The following is a 15,270-nucleotide window of genomic DNA, read 5'->3' on the forward strand; positions in this document are numbered from 1 at the left end:
GCCCATTGATTTCCATTGTGCCCGCATTGAATTTTCCATTGTGCCCCCATTGATGCCTCCATTGTGCCCATTGATCTCCATTGTGCCCCATTGATTTCCATTGTGCCCCATTTGATCTCCCCATTGTGCCCCATTGATTTCCATTGTGCCCCATTTGTATCTCCAATATTGTGCCATTGATTTCCAATTGTGCCCCATTGATCCTCCATTGTGCCCCGCACTGATCTCCATTGGTGCCCCCATTGATTTTCCCTTGTGCCCCCATTGATCTCCCATTGTGCCCCATTGGTTTCGCATTGTGGCCCCATTGATTTCCATTGTGCCCCATTGAATTTCTCATTGTGCCCCATTGATTTCCATTGGTGCCCCATTGATTCCCATTGTGCCCCATTGATCTCCATTGTGCCCATTGATTTCCATCTGTGCCCGCGCAAGCTGCTTCCATTGTTGCCCATTTGATTTCCATTGTGCCCCATTTGATTTTCTATTGTGCCCCATTGATCTCCATTGTGCCCATTGATTTCTATTGTGCCCCACTGATCTCCATTGTGCCCCATTGATTTCCATTGTGCCCCACTGATTTCCATTGTGCCCCATTGATTTCCATTGTGCCCCATAGGTTTCGCCCGCTCCTTCGGCCTGGTTCTACCTGGGGGTCAGAGACGGGAATGGGTGAAGCCCATCATGTTCAGTGGGGGAATTGGGGCCATCGAGGATGGACACGTCCACAAGGAGACCCCACAGCCAGGTCTGCCCCATAGCTGCCCCATAGCTGCCCCATAGCTGCCCCATAACCACCCCATAGCGTTCTATTGAGTTCCATTGGGATCCATTGAGTTCCATAGAAATACATTGAGACCCATAGCTGCCCCATAGCTGCCCCATAACCACCCCATAGGGTTCTATTGAGTTCCATTGAGATCCATTGAGACCCATAGGGACCCCTTAGAGACACCATAGAGACCCCATAGCGGCCCCATAGAGACCCTATAGGGACCCCATAGAGACCCCATAGCTGCCCCATAGCTGCCCCATAGCTGCCCCATAGAGACCCCATAACCACCCCATAACCACCCCATAACCACCCCATAGGGTTCTATTGAGTTCCATTGGGATCCATTGAGTTCCATTGAGATCCATTAAGACCCATAGCTGCCCCATAGAGACCCCATAACCACCCCATAACCACCCCATAGGGTTCTGTTGAGTTCCATTGGGATCCATTGAGTTCCATTGGGATCCATTGAGTTCCATTGGGATCCATTGAGTTCCATAGCTGCCCCATAGAGACCCTATAGGGACCCCATAGCTGCCCCATAGCTGCCCCATAACCACCCCATAACCACCCCATAACCACCCCATAGGGTTCTATTGAGTTCCATTGGGATCCATTGAGTTCCATTGAGATCCATTGAGTTCCATTGAGATCCATTGAGTTCCATTGAGATCCATTGAGACACATAGGGACCCCATAGAGACCCCATAGCTGCCCCATAGAGACCCCATAACCACACCCTAACCACCCCATAGGGTTCTATTGAGTTCCATTGGGATCCATTGAGTTCCATTGGGATCCATTGAGACCCATAGGGACCCCTTAGAGACCCCATAGCTGCCCCATAGAGACCCCATAGCTGCCCCATAGCTGCCCCATAGAGACCCCATAACCACCCCATAACCACCCCATAGCGTTCTATTGAGTTCCATTGGGATCCACTGAGTTCCATAGAAATACATTGAGACCCATAGCTGACCCATAGCTGCCCCATAGAGACCCCATAGAGACCCCATAGCTAGCTGCCCCATAGAGACCCTATAGGGACCCCATAGCTGCCCCATAGAGACCCTATAGGGACCCCATAGAGACCCTATAGGGACCCCATAGAGACCCTATAGGGACCCCATAGAGACCCCATAACCACCCCATAGCGTTCTATTGAGTTCCATTGGGATCCATTGAGTTCCATAGAGATCCATTGAGACCCATAGCTGCCCCGTAGAAACCCCATAGCTGCCCCATAGAGACCCCATAGCTGCCCCATAGAGACCCTATAGGGACCCCATAGAGACCCTATAGGGACCCCATAACGGCCCCATAGAGACCCCATAGGGTTCTATTGAGTCCATAGAGATCCATTGAGACACATAGGGACCCCATAGAGACCCCATAGCTGCCCCACAGTGGCCCCATAGCAGCCCCGTAGCTGCCCCATAGAGACCCTATAGAGACCCCATAGCTGCCCTATAGAGACCCCATAGAGACCCCATAGCTGCCCCATAACTGCCCCATAACCACCCCATAGCCCCCATACCCCAAATCCCATAAGGGATCCCATAGACCCCCATGGGACCCTATAGACCCCCATACCCTATAAGGGACCCCATAGACCCCCATACCCCATAGCCCCCATGGGACCCCATAGACCCCCCATATCCCAAATCCTATATGGGACCCCATAGACCCCAATACCCCATGAGACCCCATAGCCCCCATAACCCAAATCCCATACGGGACCCCATAGACCCCCATGGGACCCTATAGACCCCCATACCCTATAAGGGACCCCATAACCCCCCATTCCCCCCATATAGGGATGCTGGTGGTGAAGATTGGGGGTCCCGCTTATAGGATCGGGGTCGGGGGCGGAGCTGCCTCCTCCATCCAGGTATGGGTCCCCATAATGACCCCATAAATGACCCTATATGGCCCCATATGTCCCTATATGGCCCCATTTGTCCCTATGTGGCCCCATATGTCCCTAAATGGCCCCTATTGGCCCCATAATGACCCCATAAATGACCCTATATGGCCCCATATGTCCCTATATGGCCCCATATCCCCCTATGTGGCCCATAAAAACCCCATAAATGACCCTATAAGGCCCCATATCCCCCTATGTGGCCCATAATGACCCCATAAATGACCCTATATGGCCCCATATCCCCCTATGTGGCCCATAATGACCCCATAAATGACCCTATATGGCCCCATATCCCCCTATACTGGCCATATAAATGACCCCATAAATGACCCTATATGGCCCCATATCCCTATGTGGCTCCATAATTATACCCATAAATGACCCTAAATGGCCCCATAATCCCCACTATGTGGCCCATAATGACCCCCATAGAATGACCCTATATGGCCCCCACGTACCCCCATAATGACCCTATATACCCCATATACCCCATATACCCCCATAATAACCCCATAATGACCCCATAATGACCCCATGTACCCCATATACCCCCATATACCCCCATATAACCCTATAACAACCCCATATAACCCCATAACGACCCCATATACCCTATAACGACCCCATATACCCCATATAACCCCATAACGACCCCATATAACCCCATAACGACCCCATATACCCCATATACCCCCATAACAACCCCAATAACCCATATAACCCCATATAACCCCATATAACCCCATATAACCCCATATACCCCATATACCCATATAACCCCATATATACCCAATATATCCCCATAAAACCCCATATAACCCCATATAACCCCATATAACCCCATAATGACCCCATATAACCCCATAAAGACCCCATATAACTCCCCACACCTCATATAGCCCCATATAATCCCATATAACCCCATATACCCCATATAACCCCATATAACCCCATATACCCCCATATAACCCCATATAACCCCATATAACCCCATATAACACCATATCCCCCTATATCCCCTATATCCCCCAATATAACCCCATAACGACCCCATATACCCCCATATAATCCCATATAACCCCATATAACCCCATATAACCCCATATAACCCATATACCCATATAACCCCATATAACCCCATATAATCCCATATAACCCCATATACCCCATATAACCCCATATAACCCATATAACCCCATATAAACCCATATACCCCCATATAACCCCATAATAACCCCATATAAACCCCATATACCCCATATAACCCCATATAACCCCATATACCCGCATAATAACCCCATGTAACCCATATAACCCATATAACCCATATACCCCATATAACCCATAAACCCATATCCCCCTATATCCCCTATATCCCCCAATATAACCCCATAACGATTCCATATACCCCATATAACCCCATATAACCCCATAATAACCCCATATAACCCCATATAACCCCATATAACCCTATAATGACCCCAATATACCCCTATAGGTCCAAGGGACAACACTGAGGAGCCGGGATATGGGGGCATATAACCCCATAACGACTCCATATAACCCCATATAACCCATATACCCCATATACCCAATATAACCCCATATAAACCCCATATAACCCCATATAACCCCATAACGACTCCATATAACCCCATATAACCCCATATAACCCCATATAACCCCATATAACCCCATATACCCCTATAGGTCCAAGGGGACAACAGTGAGGAGCGGGATATGGGGGCATATAACCCCATAAACGACCCCATATAACCCCATATAACCCATATAACCCATAGAACCCCAATTATAACCCCATATAACCCTATAACGACCCCATATAACCCATATAACCCCATATACCCCATATACCCATACATTATAACCCCATATAACCCATATACCCCATATAACCCCATATAACCCAACCCATATAACCCCATATCCCCCCATATAACCCCATATAACCCCATATCCCCCCATGTCCCCCATATAACCCCATATAACCCATATAACCCCATATAACCCCATATAACCCCATATACCCATATAACCCCATATACCCATATAACCCATATAACCCCATAGAACCCCATATAACCCCATATAACCCATATAACCCCATATAACCCCATATACACCCATATAACCCCATATAACCCAACTACCATATAACCCCAATTACCCCATATAACCCATAAGACCCATATAAACCCATATAACCCCATATAACCCCATGATAACCCCATATAACCCCATATAACTCCATATAACCCCATATAACCCCATATAACCCATATAACCCATATCCCCCATATAACCCATATAACCCCATAATAACCCCATACAACCCATATAACCCCAATATAACCCCATATAACCCCATATAACCCCATATAACCCATATAACCCATATAACCCCATATAACCCCAATATAACCCCATATACCCCATATAACCCCATATAACCCATATAAACCCCATATAACCCATAATACCCAATAACCCCATATAAACCCCATATAACCCATATCACCCCATATAACCCCAATAACTATAAACCCCATATAACCCCATATACCCATATAACCCGATATCAACCCCATATAACCCCATATAACCCCATATAACCCCATATAACCCCATATAACCAGTATACCCCATATCACCCCATATACCCCCATATAACCCCATATAACCCCATACAACCCCATATAACCCCATATAACCCCATATTAATCCCCTATAGGTCCAAGGTGACAACAGTGAGGAGCGGGATATTGGGGGGCGTTCAACGCGGGGACCCCGAAATGGACAGAAGCTCAATAGGGTTTTACGGGGCTGTGTGGAATATGGGGCCAAAAACCCCATATGTAGCATCCACGACCAGGGGGCTGGGGGCAATGGTATGGGGAATATAGGGTTTATGGGGTTATGGGGTTATATGGGGTTATGGGGTTATATAGGGGAATATGGGGTTATGGGGTGGTATAGGGGGAATATGGGGTTATGGGGTTATATAGGGGAATATGGGGTTATGGGGTTATATGGGGGAATATGGGGTTATGGGGTTATATAGGGGAATATGGGGTTATGGGGTTATGGGGTTATATGGGGGAATATGGGGTTATGGGGTGGTATAGGGGAATATGGGGTTATGGGGTTATATGGGGAATATGGGGTTATGGGGTTATATGGGGAATATGGGGTTATGGGGTTATGGGGTGGTATAGGGGGGATATAGGGGGATATAGGGGTGATATAGGGGGATATGGGGGTCCTGGGGGGTCCTATGGGGTCCTATGGGGGTTATGGGGTGGTATAGGGGGATATAGGGGGATATGGGGTGGTATAGGGGATCTAGGGGGATATAGAGGGATATAGGGGTATAGGAGGGAATATAGGGGGGATATAGGGGGGGATATAATAGGGGTCCCTGGGGGTTTCCTATGGGGGTTATGGGGGATATAGGGGTCCTATGGGGAATATGGGGGTTATGGGGTGGATATGGGGGGATATGGGGTGATATGGGGGTCCTAAGAGGGGATATGGGGGAGTATAGGGTGGATATGGGGGTCCTAAAGGGGGTTATGGGGGGTTGTAGGGGGGATATAGGGGATATAGGGGGATATAGGGGATATAGGGGTCCTGGGGGGGTCTATGGGGTTATGGCGTGGTTAGGGGGATATGGGGGTATATGGGGTTTTATGGGGGTGGTATAGGGGGATATAGGGGGATATAGGGGTCCTGGGGGGGAATATGGGGGTTATGGGGTGGTATAGGGGGGATATAGGGGGATATGGGAATCCTAAAGGGGTTATGGGGGGTTATAGGGGGGATATGGGGTGGTTTATATGGGGGGGATATGGGGGTCATAAAGGGGTTATGGGGGTTATAGGGGGGATATGGGGGGATATAGGGGTCCTTGGGGTCCTATGGGGTTTATGGGGGGTATAGGGGAGATATAGGGGGATATGGGGGGATATAGGGGTGATATAGGGGGATTAGTAGGGGATATAGGGGATATATAGGGGTCCTGGGGGGGTCCTATGGGGGTTATGGGGTGATATAGGGGGATATGGGGTTTATGGGGTGGTATAGGGGGGATATAGGGGGATATAGGGGTCCTATGGGTCCTATGGGGGTTATGGGTGTATATGGGGGATATAGGGGGGATATGGGGGTTATGGGGTGGTATAGGGGGATATGGGGGGTATATGGGGTTTATGGGGTGGTATAGGGGGGGATATAGGGGGATATAGGGGTCCTGGGGGGGGAATATGGGGGTTATGGGGTGGTATAGGGGGGAATAGGGGGGATATGGGGGGTATATGGGGGATATAGGGGGATATGGGGTTATGGGGTTATATAGGGGATATGGGGTTATGGGGTTATTGGGTTATATAGGGGAATATGGGGTTATGGGGTTATGGGTTATATAGGGGAATATGGGGTCCCTGTGGGGTTATGGGTTTATGGGTTAGGGTTCCTTATGGGATTTGGGGTATGGGGGGCTATGGGGTCCTAATAGGGGAATATGGGGTTTATGGGGTTATGGGGTTTTATGGGGTTATGGGGTTCCTTATGGGTTTGGGGTCATATAGGGGAATATGGGGGAAATATGGGGTTTTGGGATCCTATAGGGGAATATGGGGTTACCTTATGGGTTTGGGTATAGGGGGCTATGGGGTCCCAATGGGTTAGTGGGGTCTATGGGGTTACTTATGGGATTTGGGGTCATATAGGGAATATGGGGTTATGGGGTTATGGGGTGTATAGGGGGATATAGGGGGGATATGGGGTGGTTATGGGGTGGTATAGGGGGATATAGGGGAATATAGGGGGGATATGGGGGTTATGGGTGGTATAGGGGAATATGGGGTTACTTATGGGGTTATGGGTGGTATAGGGGGGGATATAGGGGGATATAGGGGGGATATGGGGGGGATATAGGGGGATTAGGGGTCCCTATGGGGGAATATGGGGTTTATGGGATGGTATAGGGGGATATAGGGGGATATAGGGGTGATATAGGAGGGATATGGGGTTATGGGTGGTATAGGGGGGATATGGGGGGTATATGGGTGGTTATGGGGGGGATATAGGGGGATATGGGGTTTATGGGGTTATGGGGTGGTATAGGGGGATATGGGGTTATGGGGTTATGGGGTGTATAGGGGGGATTTGGGGTTATGGGGTTATGGGTTATTGGGGGAATATGGGGTTATGGGTTATATAGGGGAATATGGGGTTATGGGGTTATATAGGGAATATGGGTTATGGGGTTATGGGGATATGGGTATGGGTTATATGGGGGAATATGGGGTTATGGGGTTTATATGGGGAATATGGGGTTATGGGGTTTATATGGGGGAATATGGGTTATGGGGTTATATGGGGGAATATGGGGTTATGGGGTTTATAGGGGGAATATGGGGTTATGGGTTATTAGGGAAATATGGGGTTATGGGTGGTAAATAGGGGGGATATGGGGTTATGGGGTCATATAGGGGAATATGGGGTTATGGGGTTATGGGGTCATATGGGGGGATATGGGGTTATGGGTTATATAGGGGAATATGGGGTTATGGGTATAGGGGGCTATGGGTCCCATGGGGTTATGGGGTCATATGGGGGGTTATGGGGTTTATGGGGTTATGGGGTTTATGGGGTCCTATGGGGTTCCATATGGGGTTTGGGGTCATATAGGGGAATATAGGGGTTATGGGGTTATGGGTTTATGGGGATCCTTATGGGGTTTGGGTATGGGAGGCTATGGGGTTCCTTAATGGGGTTATGGGGTTTATGGGGTTATGGTTTCCTTATGGGATTTGGGGTATGGGGGGATATGGGGTCCTATAGGGGAATATGGGGTTCCTTATGGATTTGGGGTATGGGGGGGCTATGGGGTCCTATAGGGAATATGGGGTTTATGGGTTATGGGGTTCCTTATGGGATTTGGGTATGGGGGGGATATGGGGTCCTATAGGGGAATATGGGGTTCCTTATGGGATTTGGGGTATGGGGGGGCTATGGGGTCCTATAGGGGAATATGGGGTTTAATGGGGTTATGGGGTTTATGGGGTTTATGGGGTTCCTTATGGGATATAGGGTTATGGGTCATATAGGGAATATGGGTTTATGGGGTTATATAGGGGAATATGGGGTTATGGGGTTATGGGGTTGGTATAGGGGGGATATAAGGGTTATGGGGTCATATAAGGGAATATGGGGTTATGGGGTTATGGGGTCATATAGGGGAATATGGGGTTATGGGGTTATGGGGTCATATAGGGAATATGGGGTTATGGGGTCATATAGGGGGGATATGGGGTGGTTATGGGGGGATATAGGGGGATATAGGGGTCCTTATGGGGTCCTATGGGGGTTATGGGGTGTAATAGGGAATACAGGGGGTAAATAGGGTCCTATGGGGGAATATGGGGGTTATGGGGTGGTATATGGGGGGATATAGGGGTCCTATGGGGGTTATGGGGTGATATAGGAGTCCTATGGGTCCTATGGGGGTTATGGGGTGGTATAGGGGGGATAATGGGGGGTATATGGGGTTGGTTATGGGGGGATATAGGGGGGATATGGGGGGAATATGGGGGGGATATAGGGGGATATGGTGTCTAAAGGGGGGATATGGGGCGATATAAAGGGGGAAATATGGGGGGATATGGGGTCCTATGGGGTATGGGGGGAATAGGGGGGATATAGGGGGATATAGGGGGATATAGGGGTCCGGGGGGTTCCTATGGGGGTTATGGGGTGGTATAGGGGGATATGGGGGTAATATGGGGGTTATGGGGGGTTATAGGGGGATATGGGGGGATATAGGGGGATATGGGGTGGTATAAGGGGGGATATAGGGGGATATAAGGGGTCCTGGGGGGGTCCTATGGGGGTTATGGGGTGGTATATNGGTCTATGGGGTCTATGGGGTTTATGGGGTCTATGGGGTTTATGGGGTCTATGGGGTCTATGGGGTCTATGGGGTTTATGGGGTCTATGGGGTCTATGGGGTCTATGGGGTTTATGGGGTCTATGGGGCCGTGTTTTCCCCTATAGGGAACGTTCTGAAGGAGATCTGTGACCCCGCTGGGGCCGTCATCTACGCCAGCCGCTTCCAGGTGGGGACCCCATAACCTGCCCCATAACCTGCCCCATAGAGAGCCCTGCCCCATAGACAGCCCCATAACCTGCCCCATAGAGAACCCTGCCCCATAGAGAGCCCTGCCCCATAACCCTGACCCATAGAGAGCCCTGCCCCATAACCTGCCCCATAACCTGCCCCATAGACAGCCCCATAACCTGCCCCATAGAGAGCCCTGCCCCATAGACAGCCCCATAGAGAGCCCTGATCCCATAACCTGCCCCATAGATAGCCCTGCCCCATAGAGAGCCCTGCCCCATAGAGAGCCCTGCCCCATAGAGAACCCTGCCCCATAGAGAGCCCTGACCCCATAACCCTGCCCTATAGAGAGCCCTGCCCCATAACCCTGCCCCATAGAGAGCCCTGACCCCATAACCTGCCCCATAGAGAGCCCTGCCCTATAACCCTGCCCCATAGAGAGCCCTGACCCCATAACCTGCCCCATAGAGACCCCTAGCCCCATATCCCCCCATAAGGACCCCTGCCCCTATAAGCCCTCCCCTGACCCTATAACTTATAGGGCACAGAAGGGGGACCCCCTGACCCTATAAGCCCACCCCTGACCCCATAACTTATGGGTCTCAGTGGGGGGACCCCTATCCCCTATATGGGGGGCAGAGGGGGGCCCATAAGCCTTCCCCTGACCCTATAACTTATAGGGCACAGAAGGGGGACCCCCTGCCCCTATAATCCCACCCCTGACCCTATAACTTATAGGGCACAGAGGGGGGAACCCCCTGACCCTATAAGCCCTTCCCTGACCCTATAACTTATGGGTCTCAGTGTGGGAACCCCTTGCCCCTATGAGCCCACCCCTGACCCCATAACTTATGGGGCACAGAAGGGGGATCCCCTGACCCTATATTCCCACCCCTGACCCCATAACTTATAGGTCTCATTGGGGGGACCCCCTGACCCCATAACTTATGGGGCACAGAGGGGGGGACCCCCTGACCCTATAAGCCCACCCCTGACCCCATAACTTATGGGGCACAGAGGGGGGACCCCCTGCCCCTATGAGCCCACCCCTGACCCCATAACTTATGGGGCACAGAGGGGGGAACCCCCTGACCCTATATTCCCACCCCTGACCCCATAACTTATGGGTCTCAATGGGGGGACCCCTATCCCCTATATGGGGGGCAGAGGGGGGCCCATAAGCCCTTCTTGACCCCATAACTTATGGGGCACAGAGGGGGTGACCCCCTGCCCCTATAATCCCACCCCTGACCCCATAACTTATGGGTCTCACTGGGGAAACCCCTGCCCCTATAAGCCCTTCCCTGACCCCATAACTTATGGGGCACAGAGGGGGGGACCCCCTGACCCTATAAGCCCTTCCCTGACCCTATAACTTATGGGGCACAGAGGGGGGCCCATAAGCCTTCCCCTGACCCCATAACTTATGGGTCTCATTGGGGGAACCCACTGACCCCATAACTTATGGGGCACAGAGGGGGGACCCCCTGACCCTATATTCCCACCCCTGACCCTATAACTTATGGGGCACAGAGGGGGGCCCATAAGCCTTCCCCTGACCCCATAACTTATGGGTCTCAGTGGGGGGACCCCTATCCCCTATATGGGGGGCAGAGGGGGGCCCATAAGCCCTTCTTGACCCCATAACTTATGGGTCTCAGTGTGGGAACCCCCTGCCCCTATGAGCCCACCCCTGACCCCATAACTTATGGGTCTCATTGGGGGGACCCCTATCCCCTATATGGGGGGCAGAGGGGGGCCCATAAGCCCTTCTTGACCCTATAACTTATGGGTCTCATTGGGGGAACCCCTGACCCTATAAGCCCACCCCTGACCCTATAACTTATGGGGCACAGAGGGGGACCCCCTGACCCTATATTCCCACCCCTGACCCCATAACTTATGGGTCTCAGTGGGGGGGACCCCCTGACCCTATAATCCCACCCCTGACCCCATAACTTATAGGTCTCATTGGGGGAACCCACTGACCCCATAACTTATGGGGCACAGAGGGGGGGACCCCCTGACCCTATAAGCCCACCCCTGACCCTATAACTTATGGGTCTCATTGGGGGAACCCACTGACCCCATAACTTATGGGGCACAGAGGGGGGAACCCCTTGACCCTATAAGCCCACCCCTGACCCCATAACTTATGGGGCACAGAGGGGGGGACCCCCTGACCCTATAAGCCCTTCCCTGACCCCATAACTTGTGGGTCTCAGTGGGGGGACCCCTATCCCCTATATGGGGGGCAGAGGGGGGCCCATAAGCCTTCCCCTGACCCCATAACTTATGGGTCTCATTGGGGGAACCCCCTGACCCTATAATCCCACCCCTGACCCCATAACTTATGGGTCTCAGTGTGGGAACCCCCTGCCCCTATAAGCCCACCCCTGACCCCATAACTTATAGGTCTCATTGGGGGAACCCACTGACCCCATAACTTATGGGGCACAGAGGGGGGAACCCCCTGACCCTATAAGCCCACCCCTGACCCCATAACTTATGGGTCTCAGTGTGGGAACCCCCTGCCCCTATAATCCCACCCCTGACCCCATAACTTATGGGGCACAGAGGGGGGCCCATAAGCCTTCCCCTGACCCCATAACTTATGGGTCTCATTGGGGGGACCCCCTGACCCCATAACTTATGGGGCACAGAAGGGGGATCCCCTGACCCTATATTCCCACCCCTGACCCCATAACTTATGGGTCTCATTGGGGGGACCCCCTGACCCTATAAGCCCTTCCCTGACCCTATAACTTATGGGGCACAGAGGGGGGCCCATAAGCCTTCCCCTGACCCCATAACTTATGGGGTCTCAGTGTGGGAACCCCCTGCCCCTATAATCCCACCCCTGACCCCATAACTTATGGGTCTCAGTGGGGGGACCCCTATCCCCTATATGGGGGGCAGAGGGGGGCCCATAAGCCTTCCCCTGACCCCATAAGTTATAGGGCACAGAGGGGGGGACCCCCTGCCCCTATAATCCCACCCCTGACCCCATAACTTATGGGTCTCATTGGGGGGACCCCCTGACCCCATAACTTATGGGGCACAGAGGGGGGACCCCCTGACCCTATAATCCCACCCCTGACCCCATAACTTATGGGTCTCAGTGGGGGACCCCCTGACCCTATAAGCCCACCCCTGACCCTATAACTTATGGGGCACAGAAGGGGGAACCCCCTGACCCTATAAGCCCTTCCCAACCCCATAACTTATGGGTCTCAGTGGGGGGGACCCCCTGACCCCATAACTTATGGGTCTCAGTGTGGGAACCCCCTGCCCCTATAATCCCACCCCTGACCCTATAACTTATGGGGCACAGAGGGGTGACCCCACACTGAGCGTGTTGGAGTTATGGGGGGCCGAGTACCAGGAATCCAACGCTCTGCTGGCCCGACCCCAAGGGATGGAGCTGCTGGAGGCTTTGGGGCGACGGGAGCGATGCCCCATAAGTGTCGTGGGCTCCATCACTGGAGATGGGAAGGTGGTTATGGGGTCTGTGGGGTCTGTGGGGTTAATGGGGTATATGGGGTCTATGGGGTCAGTGGGGCTAATGGGATCAATGGGGTCTATGGGGTTAATGGGGTCTATGGGGTCAATGGGATCAATGGGGACATTGGAGTCATTGGGGTCTATGGGGCCAATGGGGTCTATAGGGTCAATGGGGTCTATGGGGTCATGGGGGCCTATAGGGTCTGTGGGGTCTATGGGGCCAATGGGGTCAATGGGATCAATGGGGTCAATGAGGTCTATGGGGTCAATGGAGTTAATGGGGTCAATGAGGGCATAGGGATCAATGGGGTTAATGGGGGCATTGGGGTCAATGGGGTCTATGGGGTCTATAGGGTCTATGGGGTCAATGGGGTCTATGGGATCAATGAGGTCAGTGGGATCAGTGGGGTCAATGGGGTTTATGGGGTCAATGGGGATCAATGGAGTCAATGGGAATCAATGGGGATCAATGGGGATCAATGGGGATCAATGGGGATCAATGGGGATCAATGGGGGTCAATGGGGATCAATGGGGGTCAATGGGGTCTATGGGGTCATTGGAGTCTATGGGGTCTATGAGGGCATTGGGATCAATGGGGTTAATGGGGGCATTGGGGTCATTGGGGTCTATGGGGTCAATGGGGTCTATGGGGTCATTCGGGTCTATGGGGTCTATGGGGTCAATGGGATCATTGGGGTCTATGGGGTCTATGGGGTCATTGGGGTCTATAGGGTCTATGAGGGCATTGGTGTCAATGGGGTTAATGGGGGCATTGGGGTCTATGGGGTCTATGGGGTCTATGGGGTCAATGGGATCATTGGGGTCTGTGGGGTCTATGGGGTCTATGGGGTCATTGGGGTCTATGGGGTCTATGGGGTCAATGGTGTCAATGCGTCCATGGGATCAATGGGGTCTATGGAATCAATGGGATCAATGGGGTCAATGGGGTCTATGGTGTCAATGGGGTCTATGAGGGCATTGGGATCAATGGGGTTAATGGGGGCATTGGAGTTTATGGGGTCTATAGGGTCTATGGGATCAATGGGATCAATGGGGTTAATGGGGGCATTGGGGTCTATGGGGTTAATGGGGTCTATGGGGTCTATGGGGTCTATGGGGTCATTGGGGTCTATGGGGTCATTGGGGTCATTGGGGTCATTGGAGTCAATGGGGTCTATGAGGGCATTGGGATCAATGGGGTCAATGGAGTCAATGGGGTCTATGGGGTCATTCGGGTCTATAGGGTCTATGGGGTCTATGGGGTCAATGGGGTCTATGGGGTCTATGGGGTCAATGGGGTCTATGGGGTCAATGGGATCAGTGGGGTCTATGGGGTCAATGGGATCAATGGAGTCAATGGGGATCAATGGGGTCTATGGGGTCAATGGGGTCTATGGGGTCTATGGGGTCAGTGGGGTCTATGGGGTCAATGGAATCAATGGGGATCAATGGAGTCAATGGGTCCATTGGAGTCAATGGAGTCAATGGGGTCATTGGGGTCTATGGGGTCATTGGGGTCTATGGGGTCAATGGGGTCTATGGGGTCTATGGGGTCAGTGGGGTCTATGGGGTCAGTGGGGTCAGTGGGGGATATTGGGGTCAATGGGGTCTATGGAGTCAATGGGGTCAATGAGGGCATTGGGATCAATGGGGTTAATGGGGTCTATGGGGTCAATGGGGGCATTGGGGTCTATAGGGTCTATGGGGTCTATGGGGTCTATGGGGTCTATGGGGTCAATGGGATCATTGGGGTCTGTGGGGTCTATGGGGTCTATGGGGTCTATGGGGTCAATGGGGTCTATGGGGTCTATGGGGTCTGTGGGGTCTATGGGATCAATGGGGATCAATGGGAGTCAATGGGTCCATTGGAGTCAATGGGGTCTATGGGGTCATTGGGGTCTATGGAGGCATTGGGATCAATG

The 15,270-nt window shown here is 52.0% G+C and overlaps 1 protein-coding gene across 1 annotated transcript in view; it reads left to right on the forward strand.

Annotated features, from left to right (window-relative positions):
- Positions 1–600: 600 nt before the first annotated feature.
- LOC107307449 (phosphoribosylformylglycinamidine synthase) overlaps positions 601–15,270 on the forward strand; it is a gene marked incomplete at its 5' end in the record, with an annotated part of 40,249 nt that continues 25,579 nt past the window's right edge. Inside the window, 5 exons of the mRNA XM_032441820.1 lie at positions 601–748; positions 2,593–2,666; positions 5,455–5,611; positions 9,780–9,841; positions 13,178–13,339. Of these exons, the coding sequence (XP_032297711.1) occupies positions 601–748; positions 2,593–2,666; positions 5,455–5,611; positions 9,780–9,841; positions 13,178–13,339 (603 nt within the window). The remainder of the gene's footprint in view (positions 749–2,592; positions 2,667–5,454; positions 5,612–9,779; positions 9,842–13,177; positions 13,340–15,270) is intronic.

The sequence above is a fragment of the Coturnix japonica genome, unplaced genomic scaffold (assembly GCF_001577835.2).
Source record: "Coturnix japonica isolate 7356 unplaced genomic scaffold, Coturnix japonica 2.1 chrUnrandom605, whole genome shotgun sequence".
Lineage (NCBI taxonomy): Eukaryota > Metazoa > Chordata > Aves > Galliformes > Phasianidae > Coturnix > Coturnix japonica.